At 33.7% G+C, this 24,305-nt stretch overlaps 3 protein-coding genes across 4 annotated transcripts; 1 reads left to right on the forward strand and 2 right to left on the reverse strand.

The window, feature by feature from the left end:
- Nucleotides 1-740: 740 nt before the first annotated feature.
- LOC119833185 (THO complex subunit 2) lies at nucleotides 741-16,278 on the reverse strand. Of its 2 annotated transcripts, XM_038357081.1 has the most exons (30): nucleotides 16,137-16,278; nucleotides 15,776-15,941; nucleotides 15,450-15,691; nucleotides 14,830-14,963; nucleotides 14,489-14,745; nucleotides 14,267-14,416; nucleotides 13,691-13,860; nucleotides 13,301-13,466; nucleotides 13,041-13,210; nucleotides 12,316-12,514; nucleotides 11,902-12,149; nucleotides 11,636-11,753; nucleotides 11,421-11,553; nucleotides 11,138-11,295; nucleotides 10,751-11,007; nucleotides 10,460-10,619; nucleotides 9,763-10,011; nucleotides 9,322-9,542; nucleotides 8,595-8,763; nucleotides 8,310-8,423; nucleotides 7,742-7,847; nucleotides 7,228-7,312; nucleotides 7,083-7,152; nucleotides 6,556-6,625; nucleotides 5,774-5,814; nucleotides 4,171-4,269; nucleotides 3,949-4,006; nucleotides 3,791-3,861; nucleotides 1,515-1,564; nucleotides 741-903 (listed from the first exon to the last, which is right to left on the reverse strand). In XM_038357081.1, exons 1-30 carry the CDS (start codon nucleotides 16,202-16,204, stop codon nucleotides 870-872), a joined length of 4,233 nt encoding a protein of 1,410 aa, XP_038213009.1. In that variant the 5' UTR covers nucleotides 16,205-16,278; the 3' UTR covers nucleotides 741-869. The 2 variants fall into 2 exon arrangements, 1 of the variants encoding a protein (XP_038213009.1); XR_005287940.1 differs by lacking the exons at nucleotides 741-903; nucleotides 1,515-1,564; nucleotides 3,791-3,861; nucleotides 3,949-4,006 and having other exon boundaries at nucleotides 5,233-5,814.
- A 1,390-nt stretch (nucleotides 16,279-17,668) lies between these two features.
- Nucleotides 17,669-18,381, forward strand: LOC119833272 (probable 28S ribosomal protein S6, mitochondrial). Its single transcript, XM_038357239.1, has one exon. It carries the CDS (start codon nucleotides 17,841-17,843, stop codon nucleotides 18,291-18,293), a length of 453 nt encoding a protein of 150 aa, XP_038213167.1. The 5' UTR covers nucleotides 17,669-17,840; the 3' UTR covers nucleotides 18,294-18,381.
- Nucleotides 18,382-18,577: 196 nt separating this feature from the next.
- Nucleotides 18,578-23,903, reverse strand: LOC119833470 (Bardet-Biedl syndrome 7 protein homolog). The gene is given in 15 exon segments (XM_038357486.1): nucleotides 18,578-18,736; nucleotides 18,878-18,999; nucleotides 19,074-19,176; nucleotides 19,702-19,811; nucleotides 19,885-20,043; nucleotides 20,495-20,724; nucleotides 20,803-20,943; nucleotides 21,349-21,466; nucleotides 21,881-22,062; nucleotides 22,199-22,403; nucleotides 22,491-22,684; nucleotides 23,055-23,184; nucleotides 23,269-23,383; nucleotides 23,474-23,597; nucleotides 23,683-23,903. Coding segments are annotated over 15 exon segments (2,187 nt in total). The 5' UTR covers nucleotides 23,785-23,903; the 3' UTR covers nucleotides 18,578-18,584.
- Nucleotides 23,904-24,305: the final 402 nt, after the last annotated feature.

The following is a 24,305-nucleotide window of genomic DNA, read 5'->3' on the forward strand; positions in this document are numbered from 1 at the left end:
TAATCGGTGCGTTAGCTACTCTTGCTACCTTTAATTAAAGTCTTGTTTTAAAGGGCACGCGTCAGTCTATGTACTATTTATCTTCCCATGATATCATATTATACAAAAAAAGGCAGAGATGTTACTATAATACTGGAAGCATATTAAAAGCTGATGCGTGACATTAAACTTCACTATTCGATAAATTAAATTATATAATAAACTCTAGTGAGGTTAGAAATATGAAAGTATAAAAACAAAAGGGATAGGTAGGTATATAGTATATACATATATTAATGGATGTTCAATATGTTTTTTTTTTATATATATCAATGACTATTTAGTTAAATATTATCAATGAGTATTTAGTTGTATCAGGAAAAAAATACTTTAAATTTGTTTCACAAATGAAAGTAGAAGTATTATTTAACAAATTAACACTAAAATAAATACAAAAATGAGTTCTTTTTTTTACAAGGAACAAGCATATAGGTGTATAAAAGGTTTAAACTACTGTAGCGATATATATTACGGAATGCATGACACAGGAGATAATCGTCTCTAGATATATTTAATATAAGAATAGGAATAATGCATTAAATATATTTATCTGATTACCTTTGTGTAATTTTTACATTATTGATATTATATTATGTGCTAAATATTTCCTTTTTTTTATTGATAATCTGAATTTTTACGCAACTAGTTTGTTTCAGCAGCCAACGCGTTAAATACTGTTTCAAGTAAATAAAACCAAGTGATATGAGGACATTTATTTTATTGCAGTAAATTTCATACTGTTTGTCAGTAGCTCCTAGTACATTTTCTTATATCTAGTTCTTATAGTAGGTAAAGTAGTCGCTGTTGTCAAAGGATCTTGAGAACCAGCATTATCTTCTGATCTTCGACTCATTTGATCGTCTAGTGTTACTCAGTTAAGGAAATCGTGCAATAAATAATATGAATAGATTTATTTCATAAAATTGAATGATGTAGTACGATAAGGATATGATTAAACATAAGCTACACCTAAAAGTGAAAGTTTGTTTTGGTGAACTAACATAACACAAATAAACTGTTAATAAGCATTTGGTAACAAACATCGTGAAACAAAATTTTTATTCCTATAGAGAAAAAGTTGCAAAAAGTTTAGGAATAGAAGCGATTGTTAGGCACATTGCATTAGTTGTATTAGGTGGATATATGGATTAGTGTGCTAAATTTCTTCTGTAATATTATAATCGTAATCATATATTAACCGTAAAAGAAAATAGTCAGGTGGAATAAATAATAGATGGCACATAGAAAGTTCTTCCAAAATTGGACATAAGAATAATTATTAAGATTAAACATTATGGGGTCGCGGACGAATTTTAATCAACTCCCGTGGCCCCTTCACTTAAGTGGCTCGACGGAACACAGTGGGGTTTTGGTCGGTAGGAATCCGACATAACCCACGGCTTTATCTCCGGAGGCCGTGGGTATCTCAAGCTTAAAAATAAGTTAATAGAAATCATTTTATTTTAAAAGGATATTGTTTATCTCTTGGTTCTTCATGGGATCGGTCTCGGAATGGTGATTTCTCCTGAAATTGAAGTAATAAAAGGAATATTTAAAACATCATAGGAATTATTATTAAAAAAAAAAACACTATTCAATTATTACGTTGCTTCAAAACTATTTGTTAATATCATCAAACGCAAAAAACGAAAAGTCTGAACAAAGTGAAGCGACACTTCACGTATCGCTTTCGAACAGAACGAAAAGAAACCAGGGCAGCTTCTTACATCTTTAGCAAGCATAAGTTCGTTTATGTGTTGAATATTGCAAAAACTTGTGGGAAGGCGCAGCTTTGGATTCAACAGAAAGACCATACCAAACGTATTGTTAATAACTTATCCTTCGTTGAGTCTAAAGAACCGTCAGGAGGTGACATGTCATTCAGGAGAGTGTGCGTTAGGTTTACATTATTTATTTCACTCATTACCATTCTTAAACGGTACTTCGAAACAAACAGAGCGATTCCATCCTTTTATTGTGAATATACCTCCAGTTAAAAGTCCTAACTCCAAATCTTCCTTCCTAATAAAAACAGCTAAGGAATGGAATTCTCCCCCAGCCTTTATATTTCCTATGCACTACAACATATCTTTAAATCTAGCTTGAATAGGCTCCTTCTACGTAGACGTTCCCTTAAATAGACCGATGCGCCACTTTTTATTAGGTGGAATTGTGATCAAACGCCTATCTACCGTGAATAAAAAAAAGGCGGCAGACGTTAGTTCTTCAATTCAATAGTAGAAAAAAGGGAAAACATAGATTATAGTCCACAACTGACTTTTGCGCCAAATAAACATTAGTCTCAATAAAAACATCGCATCCAAAGTCATTCTAGATTTATATTATTCACATCTATCTCTATTATCTGATAATCTTTATAATTAATTTTATCAAATATATAATAAAAATAAAATAGGGATTTTGAAAAAAAAAATTACAGGGTGAACATAAATTTTACTCTAAGTAAAATCACCAAAAATCCGTCAGTCAGGCACTCATTAACGCAATAAAGACAATAATATAGGTTGGGGCAAAAAGTATTTTCGTATTTTGAATGAATTTACTTTTACGTCGTCGTTGTTGTCAATTGGGATCCCATTTGTAGATGCAATAATTAAAGAACAACAGTTCCCACCATTTTTCAATCGTTTTTAAAGCCACCCTCATAAACGTATGTGGCGAAGTACATTTAAAGCTTACATTTCATTTCATCATTACGGTACATATATCGGTATCAATAAAAGTAGCGCAAATGTGGTTCAAGCGTTTCAAGTCTGGAAATTTATTGTGAAAAATGAGGTTCGCTCTGGACACAGACTCTGTCACAGATACATCTTTGAGAAAGTGAAACATTTTGATAAACTGGATGTTGATCATAAAACAGATTAACGTCATTTACGCAAGTCTGGATAATTGAAAAAACCTGACATTTGGGTAGCACAGGATTTCACTGAGAGAAAGCTAATGCAACGTGTGTCCATTTCGATTCTTTGTTGAAATGTAACAATTCCGAACCATTTCTTAAGTGATGAATAATGGATGACTTTCTAAAAGAATGTGCGAAAAAAAAACATGACCGAAACATGGACAAGCCACACAGACCAAAAAGCCCGGAGAGCAGCAAAGCCCGGCCTAACTCGTAACAAACTCAATGCTATGTGTATGGTGAGATTGGAAAGGAATCATCCACAGTGAGCTTTTGCCACCGTGTAAAAGGTTAAAAAAGTTATTGAGAAAAACCGACCGAAGCTGGTGAAGAGGAACGGCGTGGTGTTCCACCATGACAACGCCAGACCGCACTCATGTATAAGCAGCAAAAATTGCGAGTTTGACTTGGTATGTGTTGATGTATCCTCCATATAGCTCTGACCTTGGCTCTATTAGATTTTCTGACCCATTTTGATGATTGCAAAACTCTTTAGGAAGTATATTAAGCTAACCTCAAAATAACATTGTGAAAAGTGAGTCAGAATTTTTAATCAAAATATCCACATTTCTATAGAAATGGGATCATGTGACCCACAAAATGTCAAGCAGTAATCGATCAAAACGGCACGTGCATGTTATAAATGAATAAAAAATATACAAAAAAAAACCTTTGTATAAACAATACGAAAATACTTTTGCCCCGAAGTAATATTGATTGATAAAGGTATGTCCTAAGTTGTTATCATAAAGTTCATTTAATTCTTGCTATCTTTGGTTCAACTAGCCTCGAGTATACACATATTTTTTTTTTAATTTCACTCACCCTTTTATGATACTTTTCATAGTGGTGATCTTCCTGGGATCCATTTTGATGACTCGGCATTTTAATTACAACTGAAATACAAAACGGATGTTATTGTCTCATTGAAAATTGTTTAAACCAATTTAATAAACTGTTATGGTTATAATTATACTCTTCACCTTTTTGTTCATCGCGACGTCGCTTTTGTTCTAGCAGAGATGAATCTTCAACCCTATCCTAATTAAAAAAAAATAAATATATTAGGGGACACAATTAAAGAAATCATCAGAGAATATCTCGAAGGGAGGCAAATAAAAACGAATAGAAATATTAGCGATGGACCGATTTTAGACAGAATATTTACGAAATCAGAAAGCAGCAAGGAATTAATACATACTCACCCTTTTACGGCTCATCTTACGCTCTTTACGCTCATCACCTCTGAGCTTAGTTTTCCGTTTCTCCTTTTCAGGCGATCGTTCCTCAATCTCTTTACTACCCTGCTTATAAAATATCATATTATTATTTATATTTTAAACCATTAAAAGAAAGAAACCATTCAAATTATATTTTATATATACAAGCATGAGCCAAAGGGATCAAAGAATTAAAACAAAGATTTTTATTTTTATTTTCTTCTTCTATGGCTTCGAAGTGTCAGAGTATCACGTGACACATTGTTGAATTGTAAAGCGGCAGGTTGTTGTTTATGGTGATAATCACGCACATCAGTTTTCCGTGGACTTCCTAAAGATGAAGGTTTGAGTTGGTAGGGTAGTAAGTCTTCTTGATGTTTCAATAATTGCTTTCGCTTTGTTTTCAAACGTACATATAGGTTGAGAAATTTTTGTTCAATAGGTTTATGAATACTTCTAGAATTGCTATCGAATTGGTTGTTAACAGGGCTAGCAGATTGTTCGTCGCTTCTTTCATTTATAGTCTTCTGTTCCTTTATTGCCTTTTGCCATTAATTAAATCTATTAAGGTTTAGGTTCGGTTCGTCGGTCAATGTTCAATCTCTTTCAAGTTTTCTGGGCGCATCAAAATTGAAGATAAATTTGAAAAAAGTTGTGTAGGGATTTTTATATCTCAGATTTTAAATGTTTCATCTTTTCGTGTTGTAGAGCTTGTCTTTTGTTTTTTTTTTGATGTCACGATCCATGACGATCTGCCTTAAACTTTGTAATGCGTTCCTTCCAAGATGACTGATGCTTCATGTGATGATGTAGTAGTCTATTGTCGATGAGTAATTTATTTAATATATTTCTATATTTCATTCAATTCTTCATTCCATTTTCGTTAGTACCGGAACTTTAACGGCATAATATATAGGTTATGCGAAATCCACTGTTATGCATAACATTTTAAACATCGCTGTCCTTTGTATATTAGTTTCTTGACGCGTTTTCATTTTAATTCAATGAACCGTTTGACTCACTTACGCAATACACTAAAAACCTTACCACTGCTCGACTGGGCTGGGCTGACTTACGCATATCTTTGCACCTTTGATATTTTATACGAGTTTAATTTGAAAGTCTTTTTTTATTTTTATTTGTATTTTATATGGCTTCTTGTAAACATTTTTTTATTTAATATTCAGAGTTTTTTCCGCTCTGTATCTGGATCTATATTTTCCAAGTTTTTAACGAATTACTATGTCCTGTATCTTAATTATTCATCGAAAATTCATATTAGCAGCATCACTTCATCATTTCCTTTTATCCCAGAGTTCTGCGACGTTCTTACTTCAACGGCGATGAAGCGAAAAATCTTCTTAGGTATATATTTTTTTCTTTATTTGGCATAAATTATTTTATAGTGTATTATTTTCTCTATCACTGAGTCACTGAGTCTTAGCACTATATACAGTCCGTGGCGTAGATCACTTGTAACCGAAACGTGGCGGCACAGTAGTGTCGCAGTCGAGCGAGGAGTCGTCGAGCCCAATCCTCAGTCCGGCGCGAGCGCGATGCAAGGTCGGTTTATTACAACGATACTCACCTTGCCATTGCTGCTGCTCTCTACTTTACGACGTTTCACATCTGGGAATGAGGAAAACATGATTTATGGTTAAGAACAATTTTGCTTTTGATATTTTTGTAGCTTCAAACACGTTTAGGCAAAAGATGCGATGTACATTCGGATAAACTGTTTTTTTATGACATAGCGGGCAACTGAGCTAGTAACTGGACTGATGCTAAGCGACCGCCACCGCCCCTTTAACATTCACATAGATAATGCCTCTGCAAATGCGTTGTCCGCTTTCAGAGGTAAGGGATAAGGATAGTGTTGGCGACAGGGAGAAAGAAGGATGACCAACGGGGCATGGATGTATGTATGAACGGGGATGGCGTAAAATTGTTAAAATCGTTAGAATAATACAACCCGCGTAAAACATACAGTCGAAAAATTGTGATCGAATGTCCATTTTGCAATTCAACGATTTCATATCGATAAGATTATATATACCGAAAAATAATGTGTTTAAATGTATACATGTATGTTACGGATCACAATTTTCGATTACAATTCCGCGGCATAGATCATGTTTTCACAATTTTACGGTGACTTAAAGATTAATTATTGATGGAGCAAAATGAAGTAAGACCTCTATCGGTATCGAATAGATCTAAGAAGCTAGAAAGCTTGGTTGCTGGTCAGCGATTTTAATGGACTCTATTTGTAGGTACATTGATTTATAACAAAATAAAGCATAAACGTAAATCCAAGGATGAGTAGGTAACTATAAAAGTGAATGATATAATGTTAGGAGTAATACTTACCACGATCTACGTCATCGGACGGATGACGGTGATCATGAGGTGGTGATATTGCTTCTAAATAGCGTTCCTCCTAAAAATTTTAATAAAAAATACTTTTAAGGTCATATTCCCTTCCATCTCTCATATCGAACATATTTACCAGATTATTTTAATTTATTTTTTTAGCTTTTTTATCAGCCCAAATCACAATAACATCAATGGCGCCAATGATTCTGAAGGCGATCGAAGACATATAGAACAAGCATATAGGAATATAAGAGACTCGATTTGACTTACATTAAACGAACGGATTTAATTTAATTTTTCTACACTAATCTAAGGATCAAGGACTATATAATAATTTGACGAGTTTATAACATTATGCTACTGGGATAGCTATGATTAAAGAATTTTCTTACTTATAATCTGCATTAACAAGTGAGATAATTCAGTTATTAAGTACATATATTTATTTTTTAGGATTATAGATTTAGAATTTTAATAGATAATATATTAAAAGTGACGGTTGTAACTATTTCAATACTTACTCTGTGTGATCGTTCTCTTGGGGATTTATCTTTACTTCTTAACTCTTCTTTGTTCCGTTCCTTCAATGACCTAAATAATGAATAGTTGTGTATAGTACTACTCGTGTTACTCAAGTGAATTATTATATATAATATGAATACTTACGATCTAGACTCGCGTTTAGTCTCTTTATCGCGATCTGATTCATCGCGTCGTCTATCACTGCTTTTGGATTCCTTTTTCTCTGATTCTACAACAATAAATGATATCGTGCATATACAATAAATTTGTTTTGTGGAAATAAAAACAAACTCACTTTTACAAATCGCATTTCGATTTATATTTATAAAAAAAAACCGCTAGTAAGTCAGAAATTCAGCCATTTTGGGACAAAAGGCTTATAGTCAAACTAATTTTACAACTGTAAATGTGAGAGGTGTACATATAGTCAATATTAAGCTTCTTATGGTCATACATAATATCTAATATATAAAATTCTCGTGTCACAGTTTTCGTTGCCATACTCCTCCGAAACGGCTTGACCGATTTTGATGAATTTTTTTTGTGCTTATCCGGTATCTATGAGAATCGGCCAACATCTATTTTTCATCTCCCTAAATGATAAGAGTAAGGCAGAATAGCGTTTGCCGGGTGCAGCTAGTAGTTATATAGATTTTACCTGTTGCTTGTACAGGCGAAGCAACAGTTTCCTGTTGTTTGCTATTAGTCTCCTCTTTAACGGTCGCCGCCTGAGCCACCCCGCTTGCTTTATGCTGATCAACCACCTACGATATACAAGCAATAAAAAATGATGACACCTTTTTGCAAGAATTTGGTGCCTGAAGAGCATAAGAAATTTTTTTTAAAGTGAATAATTGAATAGATTGGCAATTCAAAAATGTCTTGTTAAGTGTTTGCATAACGTGAGTAAAATTCAAAGCAAAATCAAAATTTTTTATTTACTTATAAAGAAGCTATTGTAATTATTTATATAATTTTTTTTTGTTAAGATATGGACACATTGAGCCAAATTAAAATATAAACATATACGCCATATCAATAAAAGTTCAGTACAATATCTCCTCTATCTAATTTCTCTCTGTACGTCTGGTTGTCTGGAAGAAATCGCTATATAGCGATAAGACCGCCATTTGTTTGTAATGTATATATATTAAGGTTTTTATGATGTTTCAAGAGCAATAAAGAGTTAATAAATAAATAAATAAAATAAAACAAACACCGCCCACCTGGTGAAAATCGCTTTCCTTCATCATGTTGGGAACTTTATTTCTCAATTGGCCGCTATAACCTGTTGCCAGAACGTACAAGTCTGGTCTTTGGTTCTTTTCCTCTTCCTTGACCTGAATAATAACAAATATCTCAAGATAGCTATTTTCATTTTTATTATAAGACTCTTGTATAAAACTTGTTAAGTTAAAGTATTTAGTAATCTCTATAAAAAAAAGTTTTTTGCTCCGACTTAATAATTCGAAAAGCAATTGTTTACCGTTACCGTTTACTCCAATGTGTACCTTTTCAATTTTTCTCTCGATGATTTGCGCTAATTTCGCCAAAACAGGGAAGTGCGGCAATATCTTAATGAGCACTATAAGCGCGTTGCGGATCTGCACGTAGTCACCGGAGTCCAAGCACACCACCATCGCTTTCGTGATCTTGTAGTGCCATTTGTGACACACGTGCCTAGGGATCAGATATTAATTTAACACCATCATGTTTCTGTTTGACATACTAAACGGGAATCGAATGAGGTAATATTATTTTATTTACCTATGCCAGATTGAATGATCCGGCTCAAAGGACCAATGCATAGTCGTAAATTACATAAGGAAAACAGGTTATATATTATGAACTCATAGATAGTAATAAGTCCTGGGATTTTAGACATTATTACCTATATAAATTACATTATATTGCGATTATACATGGTGAAGTGAGACAGATAACTTTCCAAAAACAGTATGCACCTCATCTGATTATATCAACGATTTTTAATTCTTTAGTATGCTTATTTATATACTGATTACTAAGTAAATAGGTTAATCATGGATATGGATAGAAAGCCCTTTAAGTGCAAAATCTATACCAATATTATAAAGCTGAAGAGTTTGTTCGTTTGTCTGTGTGTTTGTTTGAACACACTAATCTTAAGGTACGAAAAATTCTTTCAGTATTAGATAGCCCATTTATTTAGGAAGGCTATATATGTACCACAGGCGAAGCCGGGGTGGACCACCTCACCTATAATTCTCGTAGCCGACGTGATCGTTCGCCTCCGTGAACTGGTTGGACACGCGGTACTTGGTGACGAAGCCCGGGTAGTGCGCGCACTCCGCGTGGAAGGCGGCGCGGTCCGCGTGCCAGCGCATCGCCGTGCCCAGCACGCGGCACAGGAAGCGGCCGTAGCGCGCCGCCTCGCCCTCCGTGCACGACATCACCGAGTACGTTATGTCGCAGAACAGCTGCAACGGGGAGCGTCGGTTGGCAGAACGTGGAATTATTCGCCAAAATTAGCAATCATTAAAAATATAACATAGTATGCAATGTAAAACAGCTGATCAGGGACAAATGATAACGTTAGAGATAAGAGTTATTAATTCATGGCTATGCTGTATGAAGATTTCTGATGGAAGTGATCCCCGTTACCATCCACGGCTTTTTGTCTATTTGACCTCGACTCACCCGATCATAGCACAGCAGCGTAGAAAAGTTGGGCGTCTTCAAGGCGTGCACGGTGTGCACGAACTGCGCGCAGTAGAGCGCGTCGGTGGCGGTGAAGACGCAGCGCGGGAACAGGCACAGCTGCATGAGGCGCGTCACCGTCTCGTTCTTGGCCGACTTGGCGGCGCGCGCCGGGAACCAGCCGCTGCACTCGCGCGACAGCCGCCCGTGCACGCGCGACACGTGCTCCTCTTGCCGCCGCCGCTCCTCCTGGTTATTTCATTTTTATTTATCAATTTATCAATTACTTAGTAAGGTTGAAATAATTGTTATTGCTATCCAGGGTGTTTGTGGTTTATATAGGTGGATGTATTACAGGGCGTGGCACAAATATGAGTATTACTATACTATAGTATAAATACGCTGAAAGGGTCATATGGCAGACTTCTATGAAAATCTAAAACTTTTGTTGCTATTACTTTTCAGGATTACTTTCAGAGACCATCAAAACTCAACGGCGTGGCTAGAAATATTGATTTATCAAAGATCTAATGATGCAGTTTTAGTTTTCACAAAAATCAACGTTTTACGATATTTTTCAGTTTGGGATTTCGCCTACCACGCACAATCGAATAATCACTTTAAACATATAAATAATATTTTTAACTAAGTATACAAAATAATTTATTAAAAACTTTCACTTAATTGAAATACGAACCTGTAGTTTCTCAATAAGAGTATTGAATCTTTCTTGTTCTTTCTTGCCTTTAGTACCCTGTGAAGTATCTCTAGCTGCACTTGCAGCAGCTGTTTTTAATCTGTCTATTTCTCTTGCATAACTTTCAACTGGTACACGTAAGTCATACATTGATAATGACCTATAAGTGAGAAATCTCAATCTTATTATTTTAACAATATACTCTGATATAGAAATAGAAATAATGTTTACTATAACAGAAAAACAATCATACTATGATGAATTGAATATTTGATTTGAAAAGATACTTACCAAAATGTTACATAAAATTCTGGAGAAATGTCTTCCCAAACTCTGGTCGGCAACAGTGGAGTGATCGATATAACAATAGGCTCCAAAGCTTCTTTAGACGCGACATTGTACCGTTCTATACTTTTCTCCTGAGAATCTGATTTACTATCAGAGCTCTTCCGCAATGATTCAACTTTTGCAGCAATTTTTTGAGCCAACACTGGGCGGTGGAGAAAGAATGCCACGTCGGCGTCCACGTGGTAGTCACGAAGTAACTCCTATAAAGCATTTTATTTATTTATTTACTTTCGAACTTTTTTCATGTTATGAAAATAACAAAAATAAAAATTTCCAGAAACAAAACGTTCCTTCGGAAATGTGACAACGTCGCTTAATACCCAATCTTACCGGTAGGGGCGGCAACCTCGCTGCATACTCATCAGGTGCGTGCGAGGACGCAAGGAACGTTCCCAGTTGCACTAACGCATCTTGACACTGGTCTGCAAGTCGACCCACAACTTTCAACTGAGAACCACCCACTTCATTAGTGTTCTCCTCACCTGAATCTAGGAAATAAAAAAAAATAGTGAATTTAAAATAAGTATAAAGTGGAGTTTTGTTGATTCTATTTATACTTTCAAAAGACATATTTTGGAATTAATATACGCATTTCTGAATTAAAACCACAAACCTTTCCAAACACAGCAATGTCGTTGTTGTGCAGATAAAATACAAAGTGCTATATCCAGATTATTGCCTACTACTGCATCTTTTAACCTTGCTGAGGAACGTCGTGTGTTTCGTACTTGTGAGAAATATCCAGCCTAGAAATATAAATAAATAATTTATATTCAATTCCATACGAAATTAATATATACATATTCGATTCGTAATTCTTTAACTGACCTCTCCTTTAAGCAATTCACCTCCCGCCATAGCATCTAGCTGCTCTGGGGTCATTTCTTCAGCTGCTTCAATGCCGGCCATTTTTTGTACTATCTCTTTTAGAATCAGAAGATCTTGACTGAAAATATTCATTTAGAAATTATAGACATTTTAAACTCGATTTAATACTTTCAATGACTTGATTAAAAATCAAGCCCTGGAATTAATCAATATATTAAGCAAATACGCCATAATTTGCAAGTACCCTAAATAATGAAAAAAATAACCTTTGCTGAGCCTTTAATCGATCTGCAACAAATTGCAATAATCCGGTCAATTCAATATTATGCTTTTTATACGCAGCTCCGGCGAAAGCTGCTAAGGCTTGTAACCACGGCGGGTGAGCCGCCCCACTTGCCGACCCTTTACTTGATAACACCTCCACTAGACAGTATCCAAGCACGTCTAGTGATAGAGACGTCAGATATTTGAGCGATTCCACCACTGGACCAATCAGATTGTCGTATGTTTGAATCTATAAAAAATTACAATGAGAATTGTTATCATCGTCAATTAATGAAATGTATTATATATTTTGTTCAATGACGCAAATTTATTCTGCCTATGTTGAAATGTCTGGAAAATTATATACCGTTTATGAAAATTAATAAAAAAACTTAAGTAACTTAAGGCCAACATACTTGTAATAGCATATAATCAAAGAGAAAAGCAGGTGCAGCATGAGATAGCTTTCCAATAAGACGTCCTTGTGGCTTTATATTTTCCTTAGAAACTCTCTTCATGATGTGCTTAATTCGCTGCAGTGAATTTCCGCGGACTCGCATCAATGCTGGTATTTTTTCACCAGATTCATTTTTCCACCGGGCATATAAGCAATACCTTAAACATAACATACATACAATAAAAGTGTGTCTGTTACATAAAATTAAAACACTTTTTGCAACTGTTTACATTAATGTAAAAGGTACACAACCTCTTTAAAAAATTATCTGTGAATCTCAATGGTCTTTTATAGAAACTGGTGGTAGATATACCCTAAACACAAACAGCGTTGAATATCAATATTACAGGTGGTAGGCTGTATAATTAACTCTCAAAGTTAAGAACATCAATGCAAAAACTGACATCTTTTACTATTTCAAAATTAAGCACTTTTTTAAAATTTGCAGGGACATTTAAAAAAAAAAAATCTTTCCGTCCATATACCTAACTCCTTAAAATCGGGCAAAGCATTTATAGGTCCCACTTCTGCAAATGTTCATGGTTGGTGGTGATCTCTTGGTATAAGGCAAACCACCACCTCAATTGCCTGCCTAGACATATAAAAGTGGAGCCACCAAAAAGCACAGCAAGTAAAATTAATATATTGATTAGGGAAAATTTGGCTTATGTACTACGAACTAACCTGCACTGATAGGAGTACAATTTAAGAAGAGTATATACTTCTTCAGCCATACAGCAGTTTCCCTCCATCAATGTGAGTGCAGGCAGAATTGCTGCATCCAAAACTGTTAATGCTTCATGTTGTAGAGGGTCTCCCTTAACCGAACGTGATGTACGTAATATGCGTATTATCTAAGATATTAATACAATCAGAATATAATAATTATACTTCTATCATAAATATAAGTGAAAAAAAAGACAATCTTACTATGAGAAACTTACTTTATACATCAAAATAGGGTCATGGTGAAGTGCTGGTCCTAATAAAATAAGAGCAGGAATTACCACATCTTTCATGTCTTCAAAGGTCTTACAAGCTTTTGGAGCTAAATTTGACTTTAGTGGTGGTATTGGGGTGCCTATTATTTTTGGTGCAACACGACATTGTCTGTAAAAAGTATATTAGTTAATTGAATTAAATTCATTGCAACATTGTTTTATTCTATAAAATACAAAGTTTTAACAAGTGAAATACTTATGTAAGAATTGAAAATAAATAAGGTTTACTATTATTAAATTAAACAGTACAAAAAAGTTATAATAACAATGCAATAGAGAATATTATTATATATCAAACCAACAAAGTACACAACAGATAGACAATTTTCTTACGATCTATATAATGGTTCAACAACAGCATGTAGCATTTCGCAAAGAGCTTTGGCTGGGCGAGCTGGCATCGCTGAGACTTGGAGGCGACTGAATAAAGCAGAAAACTCCCGCCATGCGCAAACGCGGAGAAGAGCCTCACTTAAAACCAATTTCTGATTAGCCCAGTATTCCTGTGTTAAACAAACAAAATATAAATGTATTCTCAGTGAAAATGAAGTGAGTGCTCCAGTTTACAAATACAAATAATTTATCTACTTTAATACATATAAAAAATATTTTTCTCATAACAATACACTTACACATCATTAAACACAAAATATGGAATTAAAAAACTATTATAATAGCAGAGGATTATTACAATTCTTCAAACAACATATTAAATAATTCTTACGTAAGTAATAAATTAGCATAAAAAGTTTTGCATGTAACTATTAATAGAAACCTAAATTATATACTTTTATATAAAAAGAACATATTTGAATTCTCTTTTTATTAATTATTTTCTTAGCTACACACACTTAATAAATCCATACATCTATTGTCATATATCCATATTTGAAAAAATTGCTATTTTACCTGAGGATCTGCTTTATCTTCAATAAAGTCATTGGCCCCATTAGCAGGCGGTCCTTTTGTAGAAACTATATTTAATTTACGAATATATTCTTGAACTAACTTCAATTCCTTATCAGCTTCTTTGGCCATTATTAAATCATCAGGGCGAAGCTACAAACAAAGAAATATTACATGTAAAGTAATTATTTGTTAAATTAATACACTTCATCAATGTTTACTTACCCACCGATAAATATCATCCAAAGCAATAACTTGATGTTGCAATAGTAAAGCTATGATAGTTATTAAATTAGGGGGCTCTTTATAAGTGTCTAATACTTCCATATTGCTCAGTTTGAACCCTAATACTTCTGATATTACTTGTGGATCACACATATAGTTCTTTATCAGGGTAACAAATAAGTTATCTAAATGTGGACGTGCTTCAAAGGATTCTAGTATTATATCTAAAACTCTGTTAGGATCCAAATTAAAACAACCTGAAAACAATAAAATAAATAACAATGAATAAACAAATAAACATGAGAAATGACAATTTAAGTAACATTTTTCTCATAATTTACCAATTAAGGATTGAATGATCTCCAAAATAGTTTTCCAGTCAGTATCTTCAGATATCTCTTGATTTAATTCTACAATAAGTTTTGCATATCCTTCACTCTCCTCTCGGAACAAATTAAATTTACGTTGCTTATAGCTGAAAAATAACATAAGTTAAGTACATGAAATGAAATTTATATCAATACATGAAAGTAAAAAAAAAATATATTTTATAGCATATTTCAATTAAGCTTAATTATTTACAATTTGATGATAACAGAATCTGTTTCCTACAATTTATTTAGCTTTTATAACTGCTAGTTTCTAGAGAACCCCTGACAATATCACACTACACACTTATATTAGAAATGTGAAAATTTGTTGGTTTGGATGTTTGTCCATCAAAAACACTGGAACTTCTTAATGGATTTTGATGAAACTTGGTATACAGACAGGGTATATCTGACATGGGTTATAGAATATTTTTTATCCCACTTAAGTGGTCCCTTGGGATAAAGCAAAAATCTTGACATTCAGGTAGAGCCGGGTTGAGTGTTTAGTTTTGCCTATGATTGCAATTGCCGCACACATACCATTCGGTTATTTTTAAACATTTTAAATGTAACATTCATTTTCTACTTACTATAGTTTAGTCTTAATCTTGATGAACTTAGTATAAAATATTTTGTTTTTCAATGTTCCAACATCTTGAAGGGTTTCAATTTCTAATCTTTCTTTTAGCAATTTGTCAGACATAAATGATTCCAATTCACGTACTAAATAGCAGAAAACAGATCTCTCTTCGCTCTGTACATTGAGCGATGTTTCTGCATCTATTACACATACAACATCCAACAGAATTGAGGGCATATCAGCATGTAACATCTATAACATGAAATTAAAGGAGTAGTTCTTTATAATGTATGAAGTAATTTCAATTCATAAAATTCAATGCTAGTTATAACTTACAGATACTTCACGAAGAACGGATATCACTGCATCTTTTTTGAGATAACCTTTTAAGGCACAAAGCAACAAATCATATATACTTTGTGATAGGCCCGAAAGTTTACCAGATTTCGTGAAAAGAGGACTTTTTCCTTCATCTTTTATACATTGCGTAAGTAATTTAACACTGTAAAAAAAAATAATCTCAATATACAAATAGTACTTTGCTAAGTGAGAAGGATTTATACTATAGCTCTGATAAGGGGCACTTCTTTTAAACAAAACAACCAATGTATTGATTGTCTAAGATTGGTTATTCACAATATAGATCAACATGTGGTTTTTGAGATGAATTAGCTTAAAAAAGTTTAGTTTTTCTTACAAAGAATCTCGGCCTGATTTTTCCCACGTCTTACAATATTCCGATACAAATTTTAATAGAGTACTCATATTGAAATTTTAAGAAATAGTGGATTTTCACAACAAAGTCAAAAATACAACATACGCCGCAGCCATGACTGATTTAAATCATAAATGTTCCAATTCTATAGGCTATGTGCATTGTATAGTCTTTGGACTATGTTAACTGTCACGTATATAGACAAAAATAATACAACCAAAATAAACAGTATTTCCCCTATAGAATAAAAAACAGTACATCTACTATTTTAATATATTTGGAACATTTGTTAGTGTAATTGAATTAGAAACATTTTTGTGTCCGGGTCTGTAAGCTTACTGGGTCAATAATATTTAATCTAAAAGGTCTATATTCTATAATGCAGCCATATAAGACATAAGCTGTTAATTTATCAAAATCAAAGGTGCATCTATCTCAACTAGCTGTCTGGTGGTTCGCCTGATAGTAAATGATCACCACCTCCCATGAACATTCGTAGAGGCTCAGACCCCTGAGAATGCGTTGCCGCTTTTAAGGGATAAGGCATAAGGAAATGATTGATGACTGGAAGGAAGGAATGGACTGGGAAGGGCGAGGAGAAAGAATAGACCTCCGCCTCCCCACTCACCGTACGAAACACAATAGCAAGCTATTATTTCACGCCGGTTTTCTGTGGGGGTGTGGTACTTCCCTGGTGCGAGCTGGCCCAATTCGTGGCGAAGCGTGCTCGCCTCCCACATACAAAAACCTTTCTACTTAAGTAACTTTTTCTTTGTATTTAAGGAAGGTTGTAAGAGTTTGAAAAAATAATTAGCAGATTGGTCGCGCCGTTCTCGAGCTGTGTGTACGAGTCGTATTTACACAACTTGTTTAATTTATGAAATGCATAATACTATTGTCAATGTTGGAAACGTCAAAGATCCTGATTAGTAATTTATGTTTGTCTCTAGAGGACCACAAAAATGTCGTAAATGACAGAGATTTATTACGATCATGAGGATTGCTTGATAATTTATTGTTCATTCAATTTATTAAAAAATAAGGGGAAAGCCTATGCCAGTGGCAACATTAGAAAATAATAATGCCACAGATAACATAATACTATACTAGTACTATTGCTGTTTAATGTCCATATCTATGGTACACACCTTTTTTCGTGGCGCTTTTTCTGTATTGGTAATTCGCGATCCCACCGAGGATGGTTTCTGCCAATGTCAAGTTTTGATGTATATGATGAAGATGTGACGGTTATTATCTGTCTCCACTAATAATACTTATTTAGATGTTGTGTATATATTGTGTTCGTCTCTTTTTGTTTTAGGTATATCTGCGATTTGATTGATATCAATAAGTAAGAGAATTTTTTAAGCGTGTATTCTCTTCTCAACGTGACACTGGCAAAATTGTGCAAAAACATAATTGCCATTGAACAAATAATTTAATTGACTTGAAGTTGTGACAGTGTAAATCAATAGCTATTTTGGTTGTCACGTAGTCTATTACTTACTCTGTGTTTGTCATATAACATTTGACAGCTGTTTTATAAGAAATCAGAATAATAAATGTATATATAATGTCACATTTGTTTTCGACCGATATACATGGTTTTGTTAACCTGTATAAAGCTAAATATAAGTTGGTACAGTACTTCAACTTGATCTATCCTTAATATTTTTACCTTTTAAAATGCCAAGTTATGAGCTAGCTATGATGATCCGAGCGATGCCAAAAGTGGAACTAAAAACTACACTAATGCGAGTATCTAATGCAATTTTTGATCGAGGTGGTATCATAAGAGGTATCGAAAATTTAGGATTTCGACCAATGCCGTATAAATCTAGTGCTCACGGCCTTGTACACAAGGAAGCTAACTATTTCGTATTCAAAATTGATACCGCTACAAAAGTAGTCGCTGATTTGAAAGAAGAGTATGGGAGAGATGTAGATGTAATAAGACAACATGTGTTTAAAGTAAATGAAGATTTAGATAACAAGTGCACTCTTGAAGAGGAATTACTACCACCTGCTTATCGCAAAGAAGTCCAACAAATGATTGAAGTTGGGAAAACTCAAGTTAATCGGTTTACTCATAAATTCAAGTACAACTCGGGTTTAGACTATTATCCTTTCCAGAAATAGTTATAAATTTTGTAAGTGTATTATTAATTTGAATGTAGCCTAATGTAGATATTATGGTAATAGTAATAAATAAATGTAAATGCAAAAAGTTTTCATTGTTAGACTTAAAACTATCTTTGACCATTTTTAAGCTATAAAAATTTTCATTCAAAAGTATATCAAAATCCTTGATAGAATATAGATGGCTTCACTATGCGGTTGTCACACACATAATTATAAATAAAAATGCTATAAGAAAATTTTCAAAGTGAGGTCAACAATTTATTTCCAATTGCTTGCTTGTATACAATTTTAATGATCCTGTTTTTTAATTGAAAATATTTCTTCAATAGATTCCAATCTGCATTTCTGCAAAGCTTCTTTAAGTTGAATTAGGTCATTGTTGTCAAATTTTTTTTGCATAGATAGTTTGCACCAATCCTTATACCAATCCTCTATGGCTGCTAAAAATAACAATAAAATTATAATTAATGCAAAATATATATCATAATGTGTGATTTAATTAAAGATGAAACTATATAATACATTAAGTTACACCTGATTTCAAAGCTTAGAACTGTACTGTATACGTGGGTATCACTTACATGATATTTCCTCAAAACAAGTTTCAGTTGAAGTTTCTGATGATGTCAATATCCGTAGATAATCACTACAAATTAATGATTTTCCTTCACTGCTTATTGTATTTGCATCTAAATCTAAAGAGCTAAAAATATAATGTAAATGAGAATATTAGAATATAGTACCTTTTAGGTCAAAAAAGAACATTGTTCAATTTACCTCAAGGCTTCTTTTAATCTTAATTGTTGTCTTTTTTCATATTCTCTTATTAACAGATCTTTAATACTTCTGAAAGCTATAACACAACAATACTCTGGTACATCTAAAAAGCAGATAATAAAGATTTTTTTTATATTTATTAATATTTTGATGAAATGGGTTCACATGAATATTGTATTGGCTCAAAGTGCTACAAGCATTTAGAAAACACAGTTATTTAGTATTGCTCACAGAATCTTTAATTTATATCTACATTTATAAAATTCTTGTATGTATCCGTTACCATCCTGCTCCAAAACAAATTCTCAGGAATTTTATGCCTACTGGGTAGATCCGCGATGCAGTCATAATCTATTATTCTAACCGCTACATGATAAAAAATTAAAACATCTTTATTACTTTAAGATAGACATAAAAATCACAACTAATACGCACATGTACAAGGTTCTTAAAGTTAAAAGTTAATTTACAAATGTGAATTCATTGGATCCCGCACTAGGCAGTGCCTGTCCTGCGGGACCATAAACAAGTAACATTAATAATAAAAGTAAGGCAGAACAAAGCTTGTTGGATTAGCAAGTTTCATAATATTATTAAGTGGATGGATACATGGATTTCTTATACGTACCACACACAATATCAACTCTTAATCCCTTTTTCACAGTACAGTTTAAAATAATATCTCGTAATTGAACCAAAGTTGATATATTATCAGATCTAAAAGTTGCTGAGCTGCGCCTTAAAAGTATATTGATGCAAATTTTATTATGTTCATAATTATGACTTCTCATTACTTTATTACTTTACTCACTGGTATTGACAAATTAACAATGTTCCTACAAGTGCATGAGCTCGAAGAAAATATACATTATTAGAAGGTTTGGGAAGCGCTTCTGGCAAAGCTTCGCTAAGCCACGACGTTACTTCAGCTACTGAGAAACTACCCCTCACTCGAATTTCGCTAAAACACCTAAAAGTTTAATTAAATTAAAATATAATGTAACTACATTGTCTTTATATTTGGGATTGTTTTCTGTTTTGTTTTATTTTTGGTGTATCGCGTTTTCTTATTTATGGACACAATACTTACGAATATGTGCGTGCGAGCCTACCACTTTAAAATACATATCACATATCTTACAGCAGCGGGCGAGACCGTCACTGAAAAACATCATGATAAAACCGACATGTCGAAGAAATAAGAGTTCAGCGATTTGTGACATCTACCAACCCTCAATTGGCCAGTGCGGTGGATTATGGCCTGACCCTCATAGAAGGCCTACGTCTTTCCAGTGAAAACATATTATATGATGCTGATGGCTATGGCTGATGAGAATGATTTATAAATTAGTACAATAACACATATGCCTCCTGGATAATATAGATAAGAGTTATATTATTTGATTACGTTGCTGCTTTACCTTTTAGATTCTTCTAAATTTTCATCCGCATGCAGCGAATAGTGCGGCAAAACGGGTAATTTAAATTTTACGAGTCTCGCCACTCGTGGTGCTCCTGATGGCAAAACGTATACAAAAACTGTTACACTTTCCGTTATTGAAATGTCGTTAAAATATCGCATTTGTATCCATAAACGCCTCGTTCCAGCTTGACATCTTATTGTGGCTAATAATTCCGGAGATCTTCGGTCCTAGAAGTTCACAAACTATCTTCATTTCAAAAATGCGTGTTTTTCTCAATTAAAAAAAAAATTTTAATCGTTTATTACCTGAGACGGGCAAATGCTAAGAACGGCTGCACTTTCTGTTTGTATTTCAAGTTTATTATTGCAATATATAAATAGCATGTCAAGCGGTAGCGCAGATATTATTCTAGCTTCTTGCCAACCATTTTTCGTAGCTCCCGTTAACTAAATAAGGATTGTGCGTATACAGGTATTAGGTACACATTGTGTTTTGTTACTCATTTCAGTCAATTTAAACTACATATTATAAATTTTCGTGAGCTTAGAACCGAGGGGTCCTGGGTTCGATTCCCGGTGGGGACGCACAAAAAAAAAAATGTCTCGGTCTGGCAGGACACAGAAGGCTGATCATCTACTTGTCCATAAAGAAAATCGATCAGTGAAACAGATGTATATCATCTGCCCCATACCCCATTAGGGGACACGGGACTTCACAGACATTATAAATTTTAACAGGTACACTTTGTAAATTTGGGAATTGAGAGATCAATAATAATCTTAGATAAAGGGTGTTAAGTCAATGAAAAGTTTTTTCCCAGCGATCTCAAGATTTTTTGTTAGTTGTCTTACCTCATGTTGTATATCCAACAAGGGTGGCATCGATAGGCCGCTTTGTAGTGATCGTGTACTTTTTTGATACTTTTCTCGTTCATTTGCGGTTTGCTTTTCTAAACGGGCAACTTCATTTCTATAAAACTTTTCAATATCAAGTACGCGCTAACTGTTAAGCATTAACAGAGTTGTTTTTTTTATTTACGGGAGGATGATTGTAGATTAATAATGAATTTTTGTATATAAGCTAGACACAAACCTTAGACTTACATAAAATAAGCATAAATAATAAACTTCTCAGTATAAAAAATAACTTTTTTTAGTATGAATGAATAAGAAGGTAGATTTATAATATACCAACGGTCCTCCCTGGCTTCGCCCGTGGTACATATAGAGCCTTCCTCAATAAATGAACTATCTAACACTAAAATAATTTTTCAAATCGGACCAGTAGTTCCTGAGATTAGTGTGTTCAAACAAACAAACAAACTCTTCAGCTTTATAATATTAATATAGATAATAGACATAGATATAGAAAAATACAGCTTACTCTAGCTTTAGTCTTCGTGACGCAAGAGCATCCGCGGGAATATTGTTAAGAACAGATGAAGATGATAGAAGACGACGAGGTCTTAGTCCAAAGACTCTACCGGAGAATGTGGCTGCCAATAATTCGGGTTCATCGGTACCAATGCATCCTCCAGAAATTGATGTAACTGGTTCTCCGCAAAACTATAGTGATACATTAGCATAAAATAGCTTTATAACGGCTTCCTGCTCTCACATCTTATTTATTGCATTATTTCCTAGGCACTGTTTTACGTAGGTACAAACAACGAAACAATTATGTGTAAAAAACTCTACGTACATATGTAAACTTAAGATGCAATTTGTCCTCTAATTTGTCAGCATTTATGAGATAGAGTTGTATAGAGCCATCGTGACGACCAACAGCAAGATGTGTTCCAACATGATTGTAAAACCAACCTACACACATAACCGATCCTAGTCCTTGTCCTTCTTCCAAGCATTTACTTGATAATTGTGACCTTTGAAAAGAAATTATGACTTAACTTCAGTTTTATTGCTAGCCTTCTTTACTGCTTTCTGTATCTTTACGAACAATAATTTTATAATAACAAAATAGACGAAGTACTCACTCATTATATGAAATTAATCCTAGAGATCCATCTGCGGCTCCATAAAATGCACAGATATCAGTGGCACGTATTGACTGAGGTACTAAAAGGCGGGATGGTCCCGATTGAATATACATGCGCGTAATGACATGACCATTTTCCACAATCACAGCTCCTTTATTGGCAATAAGCAGAAGTAATCGTACACGATTGCTCTGGAAGGTTTCGAAGAAGGTTATTCCTCAACATATGTCCAGTATGAAGCAGTCCAGCACTCTTTCTCAAAGTGGACAATGACGCCAAATTGTGGGCTGAAGGCCCAGAATAGTTGGGGGGCGACGACAATTTTTTTTTATCTATTCTCTTTTACTAATGATTCGAGGAAAACTACAGGAGCAATAAAAAAAAAGACAAATTATGAGAAATCGTCGAAACTCAAGTTCTTTTTCAAAATATAAAATGTTTGAATAGTATTTTTGTTACACAATATCCTAAGGTGCTGGTGCATTAGACGAAATAAGTTTGAGGGCCATTGGTATTTATCATTACTGAAGAAAGTACAAATAAATACAACGTGTATTTTACATTTGGAGCTTTGAATGAAGCAGCATCCAACACCCTATCTTCACACATGAAAGTTGTTATTTCACGAAAATCTTTACAATAAGTTATTGTACGTCCACTGCATAATATCAAATCGCTGCCGAGAACACACCTGTAAATACATATGCTTTTAAGAAAAATTATGCCAATTTAATCACAAAAAAAGAAAAGTTATTAAACATAAAACGGTGTGTACATAGATGTTATTGTTTCAGACACTGGAGATTCGATCGTCAAAAACACCTTCCCCTTCCTAGTATAACCCTTTACTTCGTTCCCTGACGCTGCAAAAATTTTATCTACATTTGTACCTGCAACAATTGTTTTACAAGCAATATTAGAAACAATGAGTCTTAGTGCGGATTTAATTTTATATAAATATTAATTTCAAATCACTTCACCCGTAGAAATCGCTAGTTGCACAGAAGTAATGGGTTTTCCCGGCAATGTCTTAAATTGAATGACAGGTTCTTCGTCTTTTATCGCCAGGCATTGAAAAACACCGCTTTTATCACCAACTGCAAACTGAATACAAAACAGACAGTGTAGTTTTCAATATAATGAATTTTTATTATACACAATGATTAAGAACGGAAAAAAGAGTCCTCACTTTTTGTTGTACTTTATCGCCTAAACTGGGTAGTATTTTTAAAGTTTCCGGGTATGTAATTCCGCAGAGGGTGTAATCAATCCGTGATAAATCGTACTCCATTATGTATATACTTAATTTACAAAAACATTCAAAGCTTCGGATTAGATCATTAATGTTAAAGACAAGAAATATTAAAAGTATTTCAAAATCGATATTGTCTTGGTTACGATAGGCTTTGAAGTAACAACATTGGAAACGACGCCTATTAAGTATTTAAAGTAAATTTAGTTGTTAATGAACAGAGTAAATTTTGTAGAGCAATATATATATATACCTACCTGTATGGTGTATTAAGATTAATATACTCTTAGGATTATTTTTATACTATTTGTTTATTTATTTAAACACTTTATTATGCTGACAACAAAATACAAAAACAAAAACAAAACTCATACTTAAAATAAAAGGAAATACAGCACAGAGGGCGGCCTTATCACTTATAAGTGATCTCTACCAGGCAACCAACTTAAATATAGATAGCAACACAACTTAAAAGGAGGAAGGTAAAAAGTAAAGCAATTAAACAAATAAAAAATTACATTCTAAAAATTTACATACAACATATACATATATAATATAAA

The sequence above is a fragment of the Zerene cesonia genome, chromosome 17 (genome assembly GCF_012273895.1).
Source record: "Zerene cesonia ecotype Mississippi chromosome 17, Zerene_cesonia_1.1, whole genome shotgun sequence".
Taxonomy (NCBI): domain Eukaryota; kingdom Metazoa; phylum Arthropoda; class Insecta; order Lepidoptera; family Pieridae; genus Zerene; species Zerene cesonia.